At 38.1% G+C, this 23,962-nt stretch overlaps 3 protein-coding genes across 4 annotated transcripts; 2 read left to right on the top strand and 1 right to left on the bottom strand.

Annotated features, from left to right (window-relative positions):
• Window positions 1–2,977: 2,977 nt before the first annotated feature.
• LOC122076460 (denticleless protein homolog) lies at window positions 2,978–7,640 on the top strand. Its single transcript, XM_042641761.1, has 16 exons — window positions 2,978–3,137; window positions 3,253–3,371; window positions 3,458–3,566; window positions 3,698–3,762; window positions 4,189–4,227; window positions 4,801–4,897; window positions 4,999–5,095; window positions 5,211–5,274; window positions 5,352–5,428; window positions 5,552–5,633; window positions 6,083–6,162; window positions 6,257–6,341; window positions 6,445–6,513; window positions 6,604–6,671; window positions 6,759–6,807; window positions 6,967–7,640. The coding sequence occupies exons 1-16, from the start codon at window positions 3,071–3,073 to the stop codon at window positions 7,348–7,350; spliced, it is 1,551 nt and encodes a 516-aa protein (XP_042497695.1). The 5' UTR covers window positions 2,978–3,070; the 3' UTR covers window positions 7,351–7,640.
• A 1,323-nt stretch (window positions 7,641–8,963) lies between these two features.
• Window positions 8,964–15,479, top strand: LOC122076461 (ribose-phosphate pyrophosphokinase 4). Of its 2 annotated transcripts, XM_042641763.1 has the most exons (8): window positions 8,964–9,516; window positions 10,385–10,700; window positions 10,857–10,952; window positions 11,754–11,822; window positions 12,353–12,481; window positions 13,886–13,985; window positions 14,292–14,445; window positions 15,079–15,479. In XM_042641763.1, exons 1-7 carry the CDS (start codon window positions 9,134–9,136, stop codon window positions 14,426–14,428), a joined length of 1,230 nt encoding a protein of 409 aa, XP_042497697.1. In that variant the 5' UTR covers window positions 8,964–9,133; the 3' UTR covers window positions 14,429–14,445; window positions 15,079–15,479. The 2 variants fall into 2 exon arrangements, with proteins under 2 accessions (XP_042497697.1, XP_042497696.1); XM_042641762.1 differs by lacking the exon at window positions 15,079–15,479 and having other exon boundaries at window positions 8,967–9,516; window positions 14,292–14,743.
• A 1-nt stretch (window position 15,480) lies between these two features.
• LOC122076459 (anthranilate phosphoribosyltransferase) lies at window positions 15,481–21,396 on the bottom strand. The gene is made up of 10 exons (XM_042641760.1): window positions 20,880–21,396; window positions 19,985–20,461; window positions 19,288–19,445; window positions 19,044–19,127; window positions 18,878–18,930; window positions 17,706–17,787; window positions 17,174–17,281; window positions 16,862–16,985; window positions 16,493–16,578; window positions 15,481–15,994 (listed from the first exon to the last, which is right to left on the bottom strand). The coding sequence occupies exons 1-10, from the start codon at window positions 21,265–21,267 to the stop codon at window positions 15,776–15,778; spliced, it is 1,779 nt and encodes a 592-aa protein (XP_042497694.1). The 5' UTR covers window positions 21,268–21,396; the 3' UTR covers window positions 15,481–15,775.
• Between the last annotated feature and the right edge of the window lie 2,566 nt (window positions 21,397–23,962).

Raw genomic sequence — 23,962 nt, 5'->3', positions numbered from 1 at the left:
AAAAAAAAAGAGAGTGCAGCTGTTGCCGCTGCCGTTGCAACCGCAGCCGTTATCCATGAAGAAGAAAGCTCGAGGGAGAGAGTAAAAACAAAAACCAAAAAAAAAAAAAAAAAGAGTGCAGTTGTTGCGCTGCCACCGCCGCAGCCGCTGTCTTGGAAGAAGAAAGCTCAAGGGGAAAGTGTAACAACAAAAACCAGAAAAAAAAAAAGGAGAGAGTTGCAGCCGCTACCACTGCCTGGGAAGAAGAAAGCTCTGAAAAAAAGAGGTTTCGAGAGAGAGACATTCATGCCGGAGAGAGAGACGAACATCAAAAAAAAGGAGAACGGAGAGGACCGGCCGGGCAACATTCCGGCATAGCTACTGAAGGTCATAAGGTGTGACAGGTGTGGATTGAGGCTTTAGACCTTTCCTCTCAATCTAACAGTTCTCTCAAATCCTACGGTTAAAATATCACTAGCACACCTGATACCAAGGTGTCCTGCCAGCTTTCCTATACCTCTCCCTATATATATACACTCCCTAATCCCTAATGTTGATGCATGGTTTCATTTTCGGTAAGTTTGTCATCAGTTTGTGATTTCAATTTGGTTTTTGACATATGAATCGCATTAGATCTCTTTTAGTTTTTGAATTCTGTTGTTGGTTCTTTGATACCTGATTATCAAAAGAAAGAGGGAACAAAAAAAAGAAAAAAACTAAATATTTTCCTTTTAATAAATTCTCTTTTGATAGATTTATCTGAAATATTTTCATAATTAGTATAAATAATTCTCTCTCGATAGATTTACCTGAACTTTTCCTTGCTTTAATAAATTCCATTGATTAACAATGATTGTTTAATATAGCCAAAATAGATTTAATTTGTATTTCCGTCGTTACACGTTGTGTGCTTCAGCATTATAATTGATAAATTATTTCTCTGATATATACAGGTATTAACTGTTCACATTTTCTTGGACTGAGGTAAATTCAGCGTAAGTTACCACAATTGAGGTTGCATTTGTGAATAAGACATTAGCGCTCTCTCTCTCTCTCTCTCTCTCTCTCTCTCTCTCTCTCTCTCTCTCTCTCTCTCTCTCTCTCTCTCTCTCTCTCTCTCTCTCTCTCTCTCTCTCTATATATATATATATATATATATGTAGGTATGTATGATTGTGTGTGTGATATTGTTGGTTATTTGGTTTTAAACATTCGGCATGTATTTCCTATTTTGATCGTTTGCAAGACATTATGCGTATGTTAATCAATACAGATCAATGGTAAAAATGTAAAGAACTGTTTTTTAGATAAAAACCAGGGGTAAATATGTTTGATATAGATCGGTATTGATTGAGAACGATCCCAACACTGATACCTATTACTAAAACCTTATCAGATAGTTAAATTTCCTACCCCACTATCTTTACCCTGCTTGTGAACAGTTATTGTGATTGTAAATTGGTTACGCAAGGTCCCCCATCAAGCAAGAAAGAAGTGACTCTTACTCAAGTTAGGAATGAGAACAACTATTAGTGCAAGAATCCAAAGGATTGTTTTCCACTTGACTTGGCTGGCTATAATCCATTGCCACTGTCAGAAAATCCCTTAATACCTTTAATAATATTAAACTGTTGCAGCCTCTGGTTAAGAGATATTTAATTTTTTATTCTTTCTCGTTTGTTCAAGGAAATTAAAATCTTCTTGCCCACAATAGTGCAAAATGGGCTTTAAGCTACCCTTAATTTTCAAGGATGTTGAAAGTTCTCGGATTTTGCTTATAGAATATGGATTTTAAAATTAGATCGGATTGGTATCGGCCTAGTATTAGCCGAGACCAATTTATACCGATTCATTGGTAAGGCATAAGGGTAAAATAATTCAAAACATATTTTTTTTTAAACAAAAAAGGGGTAAATTGATTTGATCCATTTCAATCCTAATCAACATTGATCAAATCCGTATCAATATTGATTGAGACCGATTCGAATTTTTAAAACGTTGTTCTTGAGGGTTTGTGCAACCTTGAATGTAAGTCGAAATTTAAGTTGTTAGGGAAACAATATTTATCGGTCCAATCGGTTTTGGTCAGTTATCGATTTCTTTTGACAGTACCTCGGGAAAAAAATCGTCTGCAATTTCAATCTCGTACAATTCCGTGCAATACCACCTTCAGGGGGTGACACGTGTATTGATACCAATGTAATGGTCAAGATATGATTTAAGTGTCTTTTCACTGATTTAATGTTTTATTAGTTGTACCAGATCTGAACCATTGTATTGATATTAATACACGTGTCACCACCTGAAGATGGTATTGCACGGAATTGTATGAGATCGGAATTGCAGACGATTTCAACCCCAGTACCTTGTCAGTCTATGATTATACTCGTTGTTTCTATATGTATACAGAAATATACAAATTGAATATATCGACTTTATTTTGGGATCCAATATGTCCTTTTGCATGTTCAGTCTTTTAACGATTTTTAAAAATCAAAGCCAGTACCGAAACTAATAAAGAGTTCGATCAATTGATTTTAGTCGATTCAATTGGTCCAGACTTATTTTGACAGCCCTGGTCGCTTGCACATGGTTTGTATCCCAAGTTGATACCTCTAATTGGTCATGCCTATTTGTTATCCAAAAACTCTATTTTGAAGAAAATCGGGGATAGAACCGTTCAATCTGGATCAGTATCAACCGAGATCGATCCGATCCCCATCCCGACCCCAGTACGGATTACTGGAACCCGGTTCCAGAGTCCAGAGTCAAAGTCCAGAGAGATTTAGGAAGACACTGTCACCAAGAAGCCCCGTGGGCCGTGGGCCGTGGGCCGTGGGCCGGGGGCCGTGGGCCGGGGGCCGTGGGCCGTGGGCAAACAGAACGTATCGTGAAAGCGTCACCACTGCACCACATAAACATCCTCCTCATCAAATGTCATTATTAAAACTTTCAAATTTTTTTCCCGCCAGCGTCCAAGCATTAAAACGTTGATTTCGCGCCAAATAAAACCAGAGAAGGCAAGTAAAATGTACAAAATCTAAACCCGTAGCTCGATCCCCTATCTCTGAACTTGTTTCGATCACTGAAGATGGAGAGCTATAATCCTTCATCTTTGTTCCGAGATCTCCAAGCGAGAGAGCTCAATGGATGCAGAGGTAACATTTCGTCTCCATTCCTCCCCTCACCCTCACACCCTTAAATTGAAGGAACTCAATTTTTAATCTCGAATCGAATAATAATTTGTTTTTTTTGGGTTTTTGGTGTTTTCAGTTCGGAAACGACCATACATCGATTGTCTGTCGTCAGATTCCAGCGACTTCGTTGCAGGAGTAGTTTCCATCGAGCACAACGGAGCTGTAAATCCCCCTTTGGCCGTTTCGTTCTGTAAGGTATTACATTGTCAGATTTCAGGATTTCCATTTCTTCGATATTGGGTCTCTTCAACGGTTCAACATTCGTTTTGTTTATTTTGCAGTCCAGTAGAAATTCTCATTTTCTTGCTGTCTCCGATGAGGATGGATATGTTAGCTTTTACGATACTCGTAGAAAGCTTCCTTCGTTTACCTCTTGCCGAGAGAATGCAGGTTTATCTCTCTCTCTCTCTCTCTCTCTCTCTCTCTCTAAGATTGTGAATGTGTGTTTGGTCAATGATTTCTCTGTTTGCTTTCAAAATTTCAATATTCAAAGTCATGAAGTTCTGCTACATGGGTTTCAGCTGGAGCCAGGATCTGTGATTGGGTAGCTCACAGCAATGCAATCTTCGATATATGTTGGGTCAAGGTGAACTTTTAACCGTTTCTTTTGTTGCCTTCATTTATTCTTTTTAAATCTTGAAAAAGGAAGACACTTTCTGTGGGTGCAAGCTTTTGCCGCTTTACTAAACTAGGATCAATTGTCCATTTTCAATTGCTAATTCCGGGTAAAACTTACCATCCATCTCATAGCAAAAGAGTTGTTATCTATGTCATTGCATTGCCTCCTCTCTCACTATTATGATAATTGCATTGACACAGCTCCCCTAATACTTGCCATTTTAGTTTTCTACCCTTTGGGGGAGTAGACAGGGCACAGAAATAAATTTGATCCTTTTACATGGTCATATGCCCTTTTCTAATTTTTTTTGCACATGTTTGAGAATTTCCAAATTATGATTCATATGGGTTTGTGGTCTTTATTTCACTCTGGTTATGCTATTGTGTGTTGCAGGATGATAGCCTCCTCCTGACAGCTTCAGGCGATCAATCTGTAAGTTGGCCTTAATCTTTATCATTTGCTGCATGAAGTAGCTGCATAATGTTAAGCCTAAACCACTTGGTGTTTGCCGAAGCAATATATTTTGATTGAGACACTCAATCTGTTTTAGCTCATTGTCTTACATGCTGGTTTTTACCACTGTCTTTGGGATAATATCTCAATTAAAGACTTAACTACAATTACCATTTGGTATTCCTGGGTGAGGCACTGAGGCTTTAAGCCCATCCACACAAAGATGTGCGATTTGAATCAGGATGCATAATCTTGTTCGGTGGTGCCAATTTTTCTACACTTGAATTGATCCCATCACATGCTATTCACTTGTTCTGTTTCTTCTCAATGATATAAATGGTTTCAGAGTGCAAACCGAGTCCTCAAATGAAGAGGTTGTTTGCTTGACATATTTGATACATACTACATAGTTCTCATTGCTAACACTATGTACTGAGCCAGTCATTTTGCCTAGTTGCTATAACTTGAAGTCCAATTTAAGCAAATAAATAACATTTGTGATATAATTATAGAAAATGTTTTTTGAACAAATATTTGGGGGTTATTTGACAGGTAAAGCTATGGGATGCAGAAAGAAGGGAGTGCCTTAATGTCCTAATGGGGCATACTGGAAGTGTGAAGTCACTGTGTTCTCACCCATCTAGTCCTCGTATGTTTCCCCACCCCTGTTCTTGCTTAAAGTGCTAGAATTTATCATCATCAATAATTTCTGAATCTAAATAAGAATACTCATTTTCTTCAACAAAACAGACCTTATTGCGTCTGGTTCACGAGATGGATCTTTTGCTCTTTGGGACTTGAGATGTAAGGCTAGCTCCAAAAATAAGCACGGGAAACCCTTCTTAACGTAAAGTTGCTGTTACACCTTGCTATCTCAAACTTTTGTTCTTCATTTTATTCTGAGTGGACAACAGTTTATTTTATTCACTTCCAGAGCTAATTAAGATATTATTTCTTTGTAGCCCAATTGCAGTTGTTGAAGGGGCCCATGCTTCTGCTCAACTGAAACGGGTCAGGAAACGCAAGGTGTGTCAGTCACCAAAGGTTTCTATTGATAAATAACTTGGAAATCTTCTTCCTCACTGATGTTTCACTTATCTCAGGCGGCTTCCACGAGCATTACATCTGTTCTCTATCTCAAAGATCAGATTTCCATTGCTAGTGCTGGAGCAGTTGGCAGGTTTGTTCAAGCTTTCAAACAAATTATCTTATATCAAGTTTATTAGTGGAATAAAGTAACCACTTATTTGTAGCCGGGTGTCGACATTGATTATTGTTTACTTAAATTTTTGGTTGATTTCAGCGTGGTGAAATTCTGGGATACCCGAAACCTTAAAACTCTGATTACCGAGACCCGTCCTCATCCTGAACATGCAACTAAAAAGGTTAGACATGCCTGTCTAATATGCAAGTATAAATGTTGGCTTTGTATTTCTCATTGAAGTAATGTTGGTTGAGTATTTTACCATGGGGCTCATTTTTAGAATGATAATATGTAACACCTAAGTGAATCTTGATATCCAAGCTTCTTGACCTGTCTGAACTTTGAGCGAAAGGAATTTATAGCATAACTATTCAAACCTCCTTAGGTGGGTATCAGATCTGCTATGGGTATGGGAGCTCATTCAACCCAGCATATCTATATATAATTCATAGAAGTGTCATCGATGCATTATTTGGTCTGTAACAACAATCTCATATGTATCTATAATTAATAGAAGTGTCATCAATGCATTTCTTTGGTCTGTAATAACGATCTCATATGTATGTCATTGTCAATTTTTCAAGTCATTGATAATTTGCTTGTGCTTGACTGTTTTGTTCTCCACCTCAGGAAGGAATCTTTCATGGGATATCATCCCTGTCCCAAGATGCAAATGGTGTGTTCTTGTCAGCATCTTGCATGGATAACAGGTACTTTCTGGTCATCTGATGCGTCCTTTTCCTTCAAGTTTACACTAGTAATTAAATGATAGTCTAATGAAGGGGTACCTTCCTGGTTTGTCAGAATTTACCTCTACAATGTTCTTCAGCTTGACAAAGGTCTGGTGAGAACTTTCCATGGGAGCCGAATTGAGTCATTTTATGTCAAGGTAAGCATTCATAATATGGTTACCCGACAACCAAACACTGAACTACTGGGTTCTGTTGAGATTTCCCCCCTTTTCTCTTAAGTGCTGATTTACATAACTGCAGTCAGCAATTAGCCCAGACGCAGTTCACATACTTGGTGGCTCTACTGATGGAAATGCTTACATATGGCAGGTTCGTTTTTGGATCTTTAGTGATAACTAGAACTAGTTTCTTCTTTCTGTTTTCTTTTGAACCTAACTTGCTAAAAATATGTTCAAGCAGGTGAACAAGCCTCAAGCAGGTCCCATAACATTGAATGGCCATGATGGAGAAGTCACGGCTGTTGATTGGTATACATTTAAACCAACAAACACTGATGATCTTAAGTGCTACTTTCCAGTACTGCTGTTTATGTATAACCTTCCATGTCATTGTAGGTGCCAATCTGAGGTTGGGAAGATAGCAACTTCTTCAGATGATTTCACGGTAATCATACCAAATAATGTATCATGCAAAACAGAACACATCTTTATTCTTAATTTCTATTGGTTTTCTTTTTTTGCTATTTGCATCTAAACGTAAACAATGTTGCCTCCTGTGAATCCCTATTTGCATCTGGATCTCTTACCATTCTTCACTTGATAGGTTCGCATCTGGAACTTCCAGAAGTGTGGTGGCTCAAGTTCAAGATCCCCATCATCCATTCGAAGGAGAGTAACTGCAATCCCTAACATGGAAGGTAGAAAACTGTTCATGGATGAAGATCCAACAGATATAACAAAAGCTGCCTGTAGCTCTGGTACTTCAGAGGAAGCCTTTATTAAAGACTCATCACCTGAACGTATTAAAATGCCTGAAATCCGTACACCTGAATCCATCAAAAAGCTTTCATTTGGTTCATCGTTGAAGGAAGGATCAGAGATGGAGAAAACTCCAGAAGCTGCATTGAGGAGTCCATCTTCTGTACTGAATCCACCTTCCTCCTTGAAGAGAAGAACCATCCGTGATTACTTTGTGGCAGCATCATGAAACTATAAGAGATTATTTTGAAATTTTTGTCAGATCATACAACAAAGACTAGTTTTGGCCTGCATATCTCTTGTGGAGAGCAGGGTGAAATTTATCCGGATAATTTAGAGGTTGGTCTCCTTGTTTATTCCTTGTTTGTATTCTTTCAAATTACACTAGATTCTGATGATGACCTTTTCTGTTATTTTGCTGGGCAGTATTTTGATGTACAGGGGGGGATTATTTGATTATAAATATAAAAATTCCATAAATGTAACTTGATTGGTATAAATGGCATCTCATTTTTTGAAGATTTCTAGCCTATGGCCTTCATGATTATGATCTTCCTTCTTCTTCTTCCTTTTTTTTATTTATTTTTTTTTATCATTTTGGGGTTTGGGTTTGGGGTGGCGTTGGCTCACTGCTCACTTTGAAGATTCTCAATTTGCAAGGTGGGCCAAAATGTGGTTGAGATCAACTGGATTCCACCATTTGGATGCATTGCCAATGACTAGGTGGCTCCTTACAATTGCTGCAAGAGATGCCAACTCACCTTGATTGGCTAAACCAAGTAATCTTGTTACCTTTGTCTAAAAGTGAAATTAGAATCCAAGATAGCATCTTAGGCTCTGTTTGGTTGTAATGAAAATTTAAGTGGAAGGGAAATGAAATTTTCATACTTTAAAAGGAAATGTTTATAATCATTATTCCATGTGATTGTATTAGTTATTTAATTTTTTTAATCATACATAGTAATGATATATTTTACATGTAATTTTTATTTTACATATTATAGGAAAGAGTTTTTTATGCAAAGTAAAGTGAAATTTTATAATCAGATATGGAATGATTTGAAGTTAATGTTAAAGTCACATGGATAATGATTGCATATATTTCATTTGTAAGTATGAAAACTTTACTTTCTTTCCCTTTAATTCCCCTTACAATCACAATTCATTTTCCTTTTCTTTAAATCCCATTACAACCAAACATAGTTATAGGTACCAGAGAGAAAGTAAAATAGAAGTGTTTGTGTTGCTTACATCAACTATGTTGGTGAATTGTGGTGCATAAAAAGTCTATGCTTACTAGAGATACCTTAAAGAGCCCTTGGTTGTTATCTATTTCCCATCTTAATTATAAAAAAAAAGAAAAAAAAATCTATTAGCATTAGAAAAAGGCAAAAGTATATGAGGAAATTAAGATCAAACGGTTCTTAGTCAATTCTTTGGTTAGGTGACGTAACAGGGTTTATTTAAATAAAAAATAATAATTTCATAATTTTTTTTAGGAGCGAAGATGGGAGAGGAATATGGCACTTTTCTAAGGAGATGAAAGAAATAGACAGATTTGAATATATCGGTGGCATACTCCGTCTTTTCCTTTCACCTTTAGAGCTAGTTTCACTTCACGAATCTCCTCACCATGGAGTTGGACCATCGCTTACCTGACATGCCAGGTTGGATGGAGCTGGTATGGGATTTTGCCACATGGCAAGTTGTGACACGGTGAAATCACGAAGATTATTCTCTCTTCGGAGTTTGGAAAAATCCTCCAGGAGAGGTAGTGAGCATCCGATAACTGTCAAGTCGGCCGCAGAGGATTTGAGTCCGGGGTTTATCAAATTCCACACGTGAATTCCAACGGTCATCTGACACCAACCCATCTTTTCCAATTCGTAGTTGCAATCCGACGGCCAACGTTCGCCGAAAATTCTAAAGCATTTTCGTGAGCATCTCCGGTAAACAGCCAAAAGCAGTACTGATGGTTGGTGCTTGGTGATTACGGATAGTGTGACCGCCAAATGGCGGCTACTCTGTCACGTCCGTCTTTCTCGTTTAGAATTCCAAGCTCTTCTTGCCACCTCAATTTCAAAACCCTAAATCCTTCATTTCTCCTCGTGAAACCTTCACACGCCCGATCCTCCGAGGGGAAGAATCAGATCATAAGTGAGCTCAAAAGCTTTGAGAACTCACTGAAATGTAGTATTGATTCCATCTCTGGAACTGATCATCTCCATATCGTTCAAAACTCTTCTGTTGTTCCGATGGCCGCAACTGCAGCTATGGATTCGCCTCCAAAGATTTCGAAGAAGGTCTGCCTTTTCTACTGCACCGAAATGAAGGAACTTGCTGAAAGAGTCGCTGCTGAATCAGATGCAATTGAACTTCGTAGTGTCACATGGAGGTAGAGTCTTTTGTTTAGATTTGGCAAAAAACACTTCGTTTCTTCTATCCTTTGGTTTGGCATTTGAATTGCATTAAAAACACTTGTGATTTTCAGAGTTGGCGCTGCATTTTAGCATTTTATGATTGATGGATTTGCTAAGGGGAATTCTGTATAATAGGATAAAAATTTTATGCTTGGATAATGGATATTTTTATTTTATAGATGGATTATGCGTTTCTATAGTTCAATAAAGATTTTCTCAGACAGAATGCGTCTAGGGTGTGGCTAGTGTTATCTGCAATCTTTCTTTCCATTTAATCCGTGAGGTGCGAAATTAGGAAGCGATGTGGGTTAGAAAATTGAGAGTTCCTGTTATCTGCTTCCTGGTACCTCAACAAGTTTATGGGGCTTTCTGGTGGGGAACACAATGATTATAAACTCTAAGCATATGGGATTTGTGATAAGCCTTTGCGTGGTATTGGGAGCAATATATCCAGCTATTATGTTGAATTGAGCAGTTTTTGATAAACTTGGAGTGGAGCTAAATATTTGGTAGGTGGGGGCTGCTGTGTTTGTATTTTGTACACGATATTTTCCTTGGATAGTGAACCCCTCATTTGATTCATGAAGCAGATTAGATGGTGGACTCCCTTTGTAGTGATGTTGACTGTGCTGGTTTCCATGGCTGTAGATATTATTCCTATTGTTATAGCTCGTTGTAGTCCTTTCGTTTCCTTTTTAATTTCTGGACTTCTATTTTTGATGACCAAGTGAATAAATAAAAGGGCACATAAATTCCTTAAATACTATTGCAAACTTCCAAATTTATGGTTAATACAGATTGTTGTGCACATTCTAATACATGTTATGGAATCAACTACTTTAGGACATTTGAAGATGGATTCCCCAACTTATTCATTTCTAATGCTCATGGAATACGTGGCCAGCATGTAGCCTTTTTGGCATCATTTAGTTCCCCTGGAGTAATTTTTGAGCAGCTTTCAGTAATATATGCACTGCCGAAGATGTTTATCTCATCATTTACACTAGTCCTCCCGTTTTTCCCCACGGGAACTTTTGAGCGTATGGAAGAAGAAGGAGATGTTGCAACAGCATTCACTCTTGCTAGGATCTTATCAAATATACCAATTTCAAGGGGTGGCCCAACTAGCTTGGTGATTTTTGATATCCATGCCTTGCAGGTTGGTGCTAAATATGACATAACATTTTATTCTCTCCCATCCAGTGGTTTATTATTAAGGCATCAACTTTTGTGGCCTAAATACTTGTTCCAGTGCCCTGTTCAAGACATTGATCAAACTTACTCTTGCCTCCACTTCTTTTGCTGTATATTGCAGGAAAGGTTCTACTTTGGTGATAACATCTTACCATGCTTTGAGAGTGGCGTGCCTTTGCTTAAGAATAGGCTTCAACAGCTTCCTGATTCTGACAATGTAGGACAGCTTCTCTCTATTTATTCAATTGAGAATTGCTAAGATCGTGACTCGTCTACTTAAATGGTATCCAGAGAATTGCTAAGATAGTGATTCATCTATGTAATTCATATCCCATATAAAACTCAATCATATGGTCGATGCTTGCACATAGTGTGGAAGATTGGAAATCCTAATGCTCCGTCTGATTGCAATGGAAATAAAGGGAAGGGAAGTGAGTGGAAATTTTTGTTAACATTTTCTCACATGATGGTACCTGGGCTCAATCATAAATAAAGAAGGAGAAATAAAGGATGATGTTGCATAAAGAATTAAAATAGGTTGGGTGAAGTAGGTGCGCTTGAACTGTTGTGTGATCGCTGAATTCCGTTAAATGTAAAAGGTAAATTTTATATGACAATCATGCAACCGGCAATGATGTATGGAGCTGAATGTTGGGCAATAAAGAACAAAATATAGATAAACTTATTGTAGCTGAGATGAGGATGTTGAGATGGATGAGTGGTAAAACTAGAAAGTATAAAATGAGAAATACACAAATTGGAGCTAATTTAGCAGTAGTTCCGAATTCCAATTCATACTAAGCTGTGAGAAAGTTGTTTGAGGTGGCATGGACATGTGTAACGGAGGCCTTTAGAATTTCTCGTATACAATTTCATAAAAGATGGGTAGTTCATATTCTTGATTGACTAGAATGAACTATTTGTAATGTCTGGATTATCATATCCTAATGTATTTATTTGTCAAGTAATGGAACTCATCTTATTGTCCTCATTTGATGCTTACTGTATTTTTTTCCAGATATCTGTTGCTTTTCCTGATGATGGTGCATGGAAGCGATTCCATAAGCAGCTGCAGCATTTCCCTACGGTAATATTCCTACTTCCTAACGAAGGGGGTGAGACTTAAGTGATTTCAAGAGTGTACATGGGATTGACCCTTCTCAATATTTCTGTGTGCACCAACAGAACACTACATACAGCTCCTGGAAGTGAGATGAGTGAGGGAACCAGTTTTTTCTAACAAAGTGAGATGAGTGAGGGAACCGATTTTTTCTAACAAATTGATGGATCCCATATACCCATCTGAATCTTTTCCAGTTATCAGACACCAGTTGTCTCAAACTGAGGCTCACACCCTAATGTGCATACAGACACCCCATCCCGGGAAAAAATCTCAACCTGATCACTAGTTGTCTATAAGCATATAAGCCAAGCCCTATATTGAATTCAGATGTTTGGTTGATGATCCTGCCCAAACAGTAGGCATGTTGCCTTGGGATATGCTTCCCCTTCTGCCGGCCCCCAGTAGGTGGTAGAATTTAGTTGCTTGTTTGTATCATGGTTATCCATTACACTTGAATTTCTTGACTTGCAATATATTCCCAAGTTGAAATTCAGATTGTTTGCACCAAAGTTCGGGATGGCAACCAAAGAATTGTGTGCCTCAAAGAAGGAGATCCCAAAGGCCGTCATGTTGTGATCATTGATGATCTAGTACAATCTGGTGGTACTCTGATTGAATGTCAGGTATAAATTTGTCAGACAAAGGCGTTTTACTTGATTATAGACCTTCTCTTTATTTGGTTTGAAACCTAAATGGAAATAGGTTTCATGCTGTGGAGGTTTTGGCCTTTAAGATAGAGATGCAAACGGAAAGTTGAAAATCTGTATTCTATTCGGATTTATATATGTTTATTCAGATATTGATCTGGATAATCAGATATTTGACAAATTCGGACACCTTTTGGTACCCAGATAGAAATTGGACACAAATCCGAATGTTGGCTTTCCTGCTCAAAAAATATCCACTCTGGTTGTAGTTAAAGATTATAATTTAGTGTGTTATGAAGCTGGTATATCAATTGCTTGGAAGTCCACCATGAATTTTGTGGGTCCAATCATTATGTTTGTACTTGATATTCCAATGATGCACCTCCTCGTATTGTCATAAGCTTCGACATCCTGTGTAGAAGGCTTGATATCAGGGCGATTGTATACCATTTAGCTGTCTTAAGTGAGAAGACAATTAAGTTGAGTTCACTTTGGCAACTTCAGTATTTTGTTTTCCCCTATTCTGGGTTCACTCTCTTATAATCAATGGAATTAGCAGGACAAGTGCATTCGAGATATTTAATCTCTGTTCTTGTAGTTATGAAGTTCCCTTGCACTAGCTCTTGGGTTCCTGTCACTCAAAAGGAAATATCCATTGGATATCATATCAGGCTTCTTGTTAATAGGATATGAATTTGGATGCCGCTGGCTCAGAATACTGGTTGACCAATTGAAGGGAAGTTAAATGTTCTGGTTTTTTGGTATTATGAAGAAGTGGCAGGAAACAGGTCTGGCCATGTTTAGACTGTCGTATGAACAATCCTGCTGTGCCAATAAAGAAAAATATAAATAATAGAAAATTTCTGACTTGACCTATTAGAATGAATCCAGCACCCCCCCATTTTTCAGTTTGTCACACATTAGCACAATGAAGCATCGTACAGCACTAGGGTGAGAGATCATTCTCAAACACATCAGCCAAAGACGCAAAATCTTGAATCCACTTAAGGAACCAAAACCTTCTCTAGTCAGATAATATGGCTGCTGCATGGCATACTCCTACACATTGTAGCATATCAATCCTCTACAATCAGATATGAATGATAGACAGTTATATTTCCCAGCTGTGGATACACAACCAAAGAGAAATATGTTGACCATGGACAAGATGTTTAGAGGATAAAATCTCCTACGTGAAAAATTCTTGCTTTCCTCTTTACATATGATTATTTGACCTTATTTGACCTTAATGGAGCTTTGTCATGTTCATTAATTTTCAACATCTAGTTTTCATTAATCCCTGAAGGTCATTTAATATGGAACGGCAGGTCATTTAATATGGAATGGCATTCTTACCCTGATATTTTTTGTTTCTTCCAGAAAATGCTGGCTGCACATGGAGCAGCCAAAATCAGTGCCTATGTGACCCATGGGATTTTCCCTAAGAAGTCCTGGGAAAGGTTTCAACGTGATAGTGGAGGTAAGCATTTTTTGAACCTCTAACCACTCATTACCTTTTTTAATTATATATTTTTTTCATGTTTTTGCAGTAATTAACACTTTACATGTCCTTTAAGATCGTTTATTTAAAATATGGATATATCTTTTTGTTGTGCTAGAAACATCTAATCAGTGAATGAGATGTTATTAGTGTACTGACATCCTACTATATGTAATACTGATATATGTGATAAACTTCAGATCATATTAGGTCCATAGAAAAGGGTGCCTTCTTTGTTATTTTTTCCATCTTGTTCTTTTTCTTTTAACACCTTGTGCACATCAGGTTCCCCGGAGAATGGGATGTCCTATTTCTGGATTACTGACTCCTGCCCACTGACAGTGAAGGAGGTAAAGAGCAGACCCCCATTTGAAGTTCTTAGCCTTTCTGCTCCCATAGCAGCCTCCCTTCAGATACGGTAAATATAGCACCTCAGAAGGTTAGGCACAGGTTAGGCACAAGTCATGCAAAGCTGTTTATAACTTTATGTTTCCCTGTCTTGCGTTTGAATAAGAATCCAAAATGAGGCCTGGACCATCCCCCCTCCCCCTCCCCCTCCCCCTGCGGCCGGTTTCCCATTATTTTTTTCTTTCAAGGAACTAGTCCCATGAACATATTGCTGCTTCATCAGGATGGGAGTTGTTAAATGGTAGCAGACCGTAGGTGATCAGATCACAAGGCTACCAACGGCTAGTTCCAAACCATATTTACTAAATATGTTGATTCTGTTCACTAAATCTGTTAAAACTGCTTATTTCTCTATTGCTCGTCTTCTTTCCTGCCATTTAATGTTTTTAGGCTGGAGGAGAAAATGTTATTGTATTGCACGTTATGGCATTATAATCCACTGGCAAACTCTATGAACAAACAAAGAATATTGCTTCAAAATAGGATACTGTGTTCCCCCCCCGGTTAAGAGGATAGTAGCATTAATTTCAAGAGATAATACGTATGTCCATGTATGTGCATTAAAATTTACTATCATCTTGCATTAAAATCTGAGGATGTAGAGGTTTAGCGTAGAAATAGTTGCTTTATATTCTCAGGGTTCTTCTGTTTCAATTTTCAACAGAATATTCTTTAGAAATTATCTTGAAAGGGGAACATGATCGTCGAAGAATAAAAGTGAAGCATTTATTGGTCTGTCTCAACCGTTACTGATATGGGTCGGTAGGATTTACCTTAGTATTTTGGATCATTCTTATACCTTACCAGTGGATAGGTATAGATCGGCATTGGCCATTACCGATTTGATCTGATTTTTAAAACAATGCCCCTCGGTATTGATTGAGGCAATACCTGGCCATTCCTGTATCAGATCAAGTTTCAAATCTCCCCGAGGAACTGTCCTCTCTTCTTCGGGATGATGGGTTAGGGAAGAGGATCACCCGTATGTAAATATCTGTATTTCTCCTTTTAGTCATTTATAAATCTCCTTTCTCCAAAAAAATAAAATCATCATTGAAAAAGAGAGAAAAAAAAAGGATTATGTTTTATGAAATGTAGGGGTTAAAATGACCAATCTGGGCCAATACAGGCTGATCTGTACGGATTCCACCCCGATACCAATTTTATTCCCGACAACTAAATCCATAGGATGAAGAGATCTCTAATTCAGGGTGAAAGAAAACTTGTTCCAACAACGAATATTCTAAGAGTAATGTCTCCTATAATTTGGACGGTCTAGAACATCCGTCGTCAGCTTCCAGATCGCAAAGAACACATCACCGCAGGCTTTATTTTCATTTTTGGTAGAGCTATACTTCAATTCACTTCATGTGAGAGATCTTTATGTAATTCAGAAGCCTCTTTAGGGCTTTGCCACTATCTATGGCCTCTCTGGCTCTCTCCAGTGCGGTGGATACATTATCAGCGCCATCACATCCCAGCAAATGGTCCACCATTCCAGCATTCAAGACAATGCGGTCATAAGCCGGTCCTTTTTCACCACGAAGTGCTGCTAGCCCGAGCTCTAGATTTCTCAAAACCTAAATACAGCACAAAAGAACCATGGGTTACTCATCTGGTAAAAAAGTATTACAAGAATAAAGAGAAGAGTGAATACAATAATAAATAACAATTCAACTGGGAACACTCCTTAGAATTCCTTCCACCAGCACCTAAGCTTGGTTGGAACTTGCAAGTAAGTATCCAGAATATTACTCCTGAGAGTATTAGGTTAAGCCCGAGAAACCCAGAAATATAGCCTCATCAAGCATGATAAGGAACGTGAGAACACACACACACAAACACACACACACACACACACACACACACACACACACACACACACACATATATATATATATATATATATAAAACTTTTACAACAAATCCCTTCCATTTTGTTTCCAAGCATTCTCTTTTTCCTTAACAATATGTCTGCATTTACTAAAAATGGATTCACATAAGGTAAAACATCTCAGTTATTCCATTGAAGAGTCTGAAAAATTGGCTGCAAAAAGAAAAATGATATGAAAACTTACTGATCTATCAGTTCTTGGAGTATCTGTGGGTTCAAAGCCGTAATCTCTAGCATTGACCTCTAGATTGAAACTCTCACGTGAAACACCTGCATCCAAAAATGACAATGGTACATGTTTTCTGAGTTTGATTGCCATAAGAACTGGTTTAACCAAACTTCTAGCCATTGAAAACCTCCTACATTCAACAAGAGATGCATCCTAAATTATAGATGCAACATGAGCATGCCATGATGAAAAAGGGAAAAGCAAAAAACCCCAAGAATGATAAAGGTAGTGATCTGATCCCATATGTCCATAACCAGATCCAAAGGCTGCCCCTCCCCCTCCCCCAAGAAGAAGTAAAAAGAAAGAGAAGGGAAAGATTCACACCATCAACTTCAGAAGCTGATGCCTTGCTCATTGAACGGAACCCTGAGCAGTAGTTCACCGGAAGGCCTTTTGATGCACTTTCTGATCGCAGTCTGGTTGTCATTGACAGAGCACCTTCCTCACCCTACACCAAGACAGCAAATAAGAAAGCATTGAGGCAAGCACAGCTAAATCCCAGGCATCTTGAATTGGTGATGGTAAAATTCGTATAATACCACCTTTAGTTTGAACATTTATATAAAAGAAGCAGCAGTAACAACAGGAACATGTTGAGATCTGTCAGTACAGATAAACATGAACAAGGATACCCACCTTCACCACTAATCCTGAATGGACACCTCTTCTTCTCATGAGCATTAGCAACATATCTTCGTAACCTTCATGATAGAATCCAGTGACAATAGCTTCTCTCCCACGAGCCTGCAAAGAAGCAAGGACACATTAGCAGCACTATCAGAACATCATACTCTACAGCTGGTCATATAGCAAAAAACAAGGCTATATTGGATCCAGACAGGATCCTGTAACAGCATCCGATGCATACTTCTTTCCAACATTTCCCTAAATGTCCCCCCTCTCCCACAACCCCCCCCCCCAAAAGAGAGAGAGAGAGAGAGAGAGAGAGAAAATCAATAACTAAATAAGCAGAAGAGAGAGAGTAAAGTGCAGAAATGCAACACCAGAGTCATGAAGACAAGTCTCACAAGACTTCAATATTTCTTCCCATTTCAGCAAACAGCAAAACTCTAAACATCGTAATTTAAACTTTTAAATCACTATAGCAACCAGATATCCACAATAGTCGTTAGATTACTCAGAAACACCAAAGCTTTGGACAACTAACCCTGACAAACTGCTGGACCTTCTCAGATGTTGCAAGAGGTGGGCGCTTTTTTATGTGCTCCCTCAGCCCTATTAAAGAAAATCTGCAAAAGAAACCCAGTGGTATTAGCAGGATTATGATTTGATTTTGTTCTCATAAATATTGTTTGATTTTAGATCGCCCAGGGTTCTTCGGTATAGTTGTTTGCAACCTAATTCATGACTAAAATACTACTGTAAATTTAGGCCTGTCTTCAGAAAGTGTGAATCATAATCTGGTAGAAGCATGTAAATCTTGTTTATACGTTATATAAATAAAACCTCATAGGGAATGAAACATATTTGGATAAACATCCAAGGTAGCATGGTGCAAATTTAAAATATTTACATCCAGTGTCCTCTTCTCGGACATCTATAATCATCTTCAGCAACACAAAATGGTAGAACGAAAAAATGCCTCAAGTGTATACAACTGAGCATGAATTGAAGAAGGATCAGCATTGTCTTCAGATGACACTGTCATGCCAAATGATGAACTTGAAATGATGAAAGGAAAACAAGAAAATATGCCCAGAGGCTACATCATTTCCATGCTGATTTCATGATGTAATACAGATCTGAGAAAGCTATGTCCTTTATGGAACTAAGTAGTATAAAGTTGGAAATATGCCCTATTACATAGCAAGATGAGAAGCAAGCAGAAGGTATTCCAGGAACTGATGCCATATTTTTCGATGTACTAAAAGAATGAAGAATTTCAACATGTTAAGCTATGTAAACACAGGTTTGAAGTTAACAGTTTTCTGGAAGCCTTAAAACCAAGAAGATACATTATGGCTGGAGCTTCAGCAAAAAAAATACAAATGGCCGGAGCAGGACAAGAACTTAAAACACATCAAGTTAGTTGGGCATTCGGAAACACCAGTCTCAGTATGGCATAATTTGGGGAAACTAATGAGTAAAGTCTAAGGCTACAAATTTAACTGGAAAAAAAAAAAAAAAACACTAAGGCTACAAATTGCATTACAATGTCATAACCAAGCATTGGGAACCCTTTGCTTGAAACTAAGTAAATTGTTTCTTACACCAGAAAGATCCAATTCAAACAATAGGTATCATAGTACAGGAAAAACTGTAAAATTAATGCATTAAAGAAATAAGATTGATGAGGATAGAAATGGAAAGATGTCTTACAGAGATGGCTGAGCTTCACGTTGACTTATGTATGCGAAACCAATGTCCTCATCCTGAAGGGAAAAAAAGGTAAAATATCCAGTCAAACAAAACACGGAGATTAGAAAGAGGCATATACAACTATCAATGAAGTTTGGGAAAATGTAAATGGGGAGCATGACTGCACCTCAAGAAGTTTTTTGGCCTGTGAGGGGGATAAGTGGGTATCTGCTCCCATGAACTTTAGCATTTGCTCTTCAGTTATGCCTCCCTGAAAACCTTAACACCCAACATTTCAGAGGGAATCATTCCAGATATGGTGAAGCAAACATGTGACTGTTACTATGGCAACAATGGAGAACTAAAAGCATCAATAACAACTGGTAAAGTATGAGGAGAAAGTAGTACTACACAGATTCTAAATAGCACACCTTAGGTGGCATCCAATCTACACCATGGAGCAGGCAAGATTCCCCATAAGAGGCTCTTACTGCAGCTACAAACAATGTGCTCCTGAAGTAACGTGTGTTTCCATCATAAGGTTCGCCATAGTGAGTCAAAGATCTTACATCAGCAACAGGAGGAGGACCTGGTAGACAGCAGACGAAAAATAATACATATATTTTTTCGATGACTAAAATTTGTAAATTATCATGAAATATTGATATTTATTTTGTTCAATGGTTCACTTATTGAAAATGATTCCATATAAAATACAGGGAACTGTCAGATCCATAGTTGATTCAACAAATTACCAAAAACGCTTTTAGATCACAAAACACCAGAACACTAAAAAGGGAAATTGAACACAACAGATAACCATGCATTGAAGAAAAAAAATTAACCAAAAAAAAAATTTGCCAATTCATTTCACAGCATGGAGAAAAGCCCAACCACTTCCTTGGATCAGAAAACCACTATATTCTCCAAGACATTAGAGAATAGCATTAAATTTAAAAAGAAAGCCAAGCAAAAGTCTGAAGCACATAATTTCTTCTAGACGTACCCCTACCGTATAAAAGGAACCCATAGCCACTGAAAAAAATATAATAGGATGATGGTTTAATGTATTTGAATGCGACAAAACACCAGAAATTTGTTAGTTAATGAAAAAATGGGAGACATTACCGAGCTCATCATCAAATGCAAGACAGTATGCTTTAAGTTCACGAACTGTTTCTCTGTTCATGCGCTGGCCAATCAGAAATGCTGAAAATAATGACTCACTCACTCGTGCAGACTCAAGATCTTCTGAGCTTAATGGAAGAACATCCCTAAGAACACCTTGTACCTCTTCATATCCAAGATGACCCCCTGCCAAAACTTCCCTCAAAGCACCAACCATCCTCATCTCAGTAGTGTTACTGCCCACATAATGTGGTCCAATTGAACTGCCCATTATTGAGCCTTCAGGATCAGCAATGAAAATTACATCAGGTGAAAGAATCCGATGCAGAAGTGGCCAGAATTTGTTCATCGCACGTCTTTCTCCTTCACTCCACTGGGTAGCTTCCGGAAAGGAATTTGCTCGTATTGTCATTGCAGCGAAAAAAGCTCCAAGTTGTGCTCTAGAAACTTCTTCTTCATCCTTGAGCTCTCCAGTTTCTAGGCATTCATAAATTAAATAAAATAAAACCACATCAACATCAAAAGCCTATCTGAAATTTCGTAAAGCTGTTCATTGAATTGTTCAAATTTCAAAACAAGGAATATTCAGTTAGAACTAAATAGAATTCTGCGTGAGCTTTTCCTCTATGTCGTCCAAGATAATCTTGGCTCCCAAAACTCATACAAATTGGAAGGTTGAAACAAGAAAAACATGTCACGATCTATAACGGTGAAGTGGAAATTATTTAACAAGGAAGCGCTTATGATTAAGTTTTAAGAAGATTACAATTCTTTGGGATTTGAATTGGCAATCACTACTATGCCAATAAACTACTAATCGCATCTCCATACCTAAGTATATGAGATAACTGGAAGGAGGAAAGTAAAATAAAAATGACAGGGGAAGAAGAAGCACCTGATTTGAGAATAGTATCCAGGACCTTGTTAGCTTGCTCTTCGCCAAGCGGCCTCGTCTGCGTCGGCCCCGTACAAACCCTAGCTTGAGCATCAAGCAGAGTCTGATTCGGTTTGGGAATCTTCGAATTGCGGTAAGAGGAAGAGATCGCCGGATTTCGGATATCAGAAGCAGATTCCGAAAGTCCTAATTGATCAAGAGTCTCAGAATCCAACGCGAGATTCACAGAAGTTGTCCTCCTTGATCGAATGGAACAGTCTTGAAGGTTCTTGGAGAAGTGCAGAGAGATTTGATTTGGTGAATTAGTGAAATTCCGAGTTCTATAGCAGTGGTTCGAAAGGATGGAGGAGGAAGAACAACTTGGATTCGGATTCACTAGAGCTCTCATGGCTTCTTCGACTGAAAATTTAAGACAAAGCTAAAACAGGAAAAATTAGAAAGAAAAGTTGAATTTATAATTGAAGAAAAAGCTAAAACAGAAATAAAAAAATAGAAGAGATTTGATCTCCATGTCAGACTGGAGCAAAGAAAAGTGGATTTATAATTTAAAACTGGGATGAAGAACGCTTCTTGATCGCGTGGTACCCACGCTATCAACTGGGCTAATGGAGGACCTCGTATAGGTATCCTCACAGGGGCAGAATCGCCACAACACTAGAGTGTTATTTCCCTCTCACATATTTAAAAAAAAAAAAATTCCCTCTCACATTGGGTGTCATTTTCTTAGCTCAAACGGGTCGGAATAGCGTCGGATCGATCAAAACTGACAGGTGCAGCCTGAAGCGAATTGAATTTTCATTCGTTTGGTTTGGATTTTTTTCTTCTTCTTTTGAAACCAATATAAATTATTTTTTATAGAATTATTAAAATAAAAAAGGATCGATAGGAAACAAAAATGGAAAAAAAAATCACTATTTTCAATCTTTTAATGTATATATGAACAATTTTTACTAAATATATATATATATATATTAGGTCAAGGTTTATAATAAGAATTTAAATAATATCCAATTATTTTCACCAAGGCCTGACAAGAGAAAGATGTGAACAATCAAAAGTTAAAGATCTATTTCGTCAAGTATAAATAAACAATTAAAATTGTACTAATATAACGCCGATCCATTGTGAGGATAATATAATCAATTTGTCCTCCAGAAATGTTTGATATGGAGAAATAGGAATAAAGAAAATAGTCCATTTTTTTGTGTTATATTCCTATTTATTTTATTTGTTTTTGTTCCTCCATATTCTGTTTTAATGATCTAGATGCATGTCATGATCTCTAATTATGATGAAGATATAATGAAAGTAAATGTAAATTATAAATAAAGAAAGAAGCAAAAAATCTTTTTTTCATTGAAAGATTGATTATCCATGGATTGGGCAGTAATCCACCGATTACTAGTAATTGGTGTTGCCCTCACTAAAGCGATAAATACTCGTTAAGACAACCCAATAAAAGATTATATCAAAAACGACTAAAATAATTTAACCAAAAAATAAATAAATCTAACTTCAATTTAATGGTTTGATTCAGCTTGGCTGTTACCAACTCAAAAACTGGTTTGGTCCAACTGAATCCGACCAATTGATACTCCTAGCTCTCATATTGGTTGTTTATTTTTCTTCAGCTTTGATCATGTGGGCTTCACATGGACGCCATCATTCTTTATTTTCTGGTGGAACATGGACGCCATCATTCACCACACCACCATTTGTGCCATGCAGATTACGACGTTGTGGGGAAACCCTATATGATTAACAATCTTATACATTAATAAACAATAAAAGAAAGGGAAATGTTTTCCGAACCGACAGCAAAATAGAATCTCCCACACTCAGAGCCACATCATCATCTTGTCAACCGTCGGATGAAAAGAAAAAAGATCCTAGCCATTAAATGTGGTTGCCCGTACGTTTCTCTTTCTCAACTGCCACAACGCGCCTCCTCCTTCTTTCTCCCCTGCTCACCTCCCCACTGCAACAAACAGCCGCTTCATCTCCTTTCTCTCTCTTTCTCTCGCCACCGTCGATGTTCCGGTTGTGCGATGCGTATTCCCGCAGCAACTCCTCCCCCTCCACCGCGACCTCTCTCCATTCACCCTCCTCCTCCTACTGCCGCTACACCCTCTCTCCACTCGCCGGCAACAGTCATCCCTCAAAAGTTGCAGCGTCTATATCATCCAGATCCCCCTTCCGTCATCTCCCCCGCAACACCCCATCCGGCTACCTATCCCGCAGCCCCATCCTCTCCCCTCACGCTGCCCTGCAAAACGCTAAGTAGGCGATGGGGGTGAATAGAGCAACGGAAGACGGGTTGGAAGGGAAGTTGGGGGTTAGCAAGTAGCGAGAGATAGGGTGAACAGGGCAACGCGGGAGTGAGATTCCTATGAGCAGCGGGAGAGGAGGCGGAGGACAGGTAGCGGGAAAGGCAATCGGAGGTTAATGGTGCACGATAGAGCAGCGGGAGAGGTCGCGAAAGGGAGATGTGGAGGGTGCAGAGAGTACACCAATGGTGACTGGATAATTTATTCTCATCTAACGGTTAATAAGATACTGGCGTGGGAGATTCTATTCTACCTCATAAGCTCAGATAACTCTTTCCCCGAGAGAAATCTATCAAATGCACGTAAGGGTGCAATCGCTACCTCGTTGCGTTGTCATCATTGCATGACAATTGATTGATCACAATATCAATATATAGACCAACCACAAGAGATGCACAGGCATCTAATCAATGAAGTATTTTGATGTTTTTATCACCCCTGTGCTTGGGAAAAATTTGGTTGTTACCTGATTTCGGCTGTAACCTCTTGCTGACAGCCAGAAAAATAGAATAATTCACTTCCCTTTAGGGTTTATAAATATCTTCCTAGGTTATAGTATTTTTCAAAATTCCTTTTTAGATTCAATTTTTTTGGTTGTCACAGTGGTTGCAAACCGAGCATCAACTAAAATTTTTTTTTCTTACCATTTCTATTCTTTTCTTCTCTTCTCTTTTCTAGATTCTTTTTTCTTTTCATTTCATTTCTTTTCTTCTCTTGACTTCCAAACATAGCCTCAGTGTTCATACGAAGTATTCT

This window comes from Macadamia integrifolia, chromosome 4 (genome assembly GCF_013358625.1).
Source record: "Macadamia integrifolia cultivar HAES 741 chromosome 4, SCU_Mint_v3, whole genome shotgun sequence".
NCBI lineage: Eukaryota > Viridiplantae > Streptophyta > Magnoliopsida > Proteales > Proteaceae > Macadamia > Macadamia integrifolia.
Note: the sequence above shows the minus strand (reverse complement) of the source record. Positions and strands in the feature narration are given on the sequence as shown.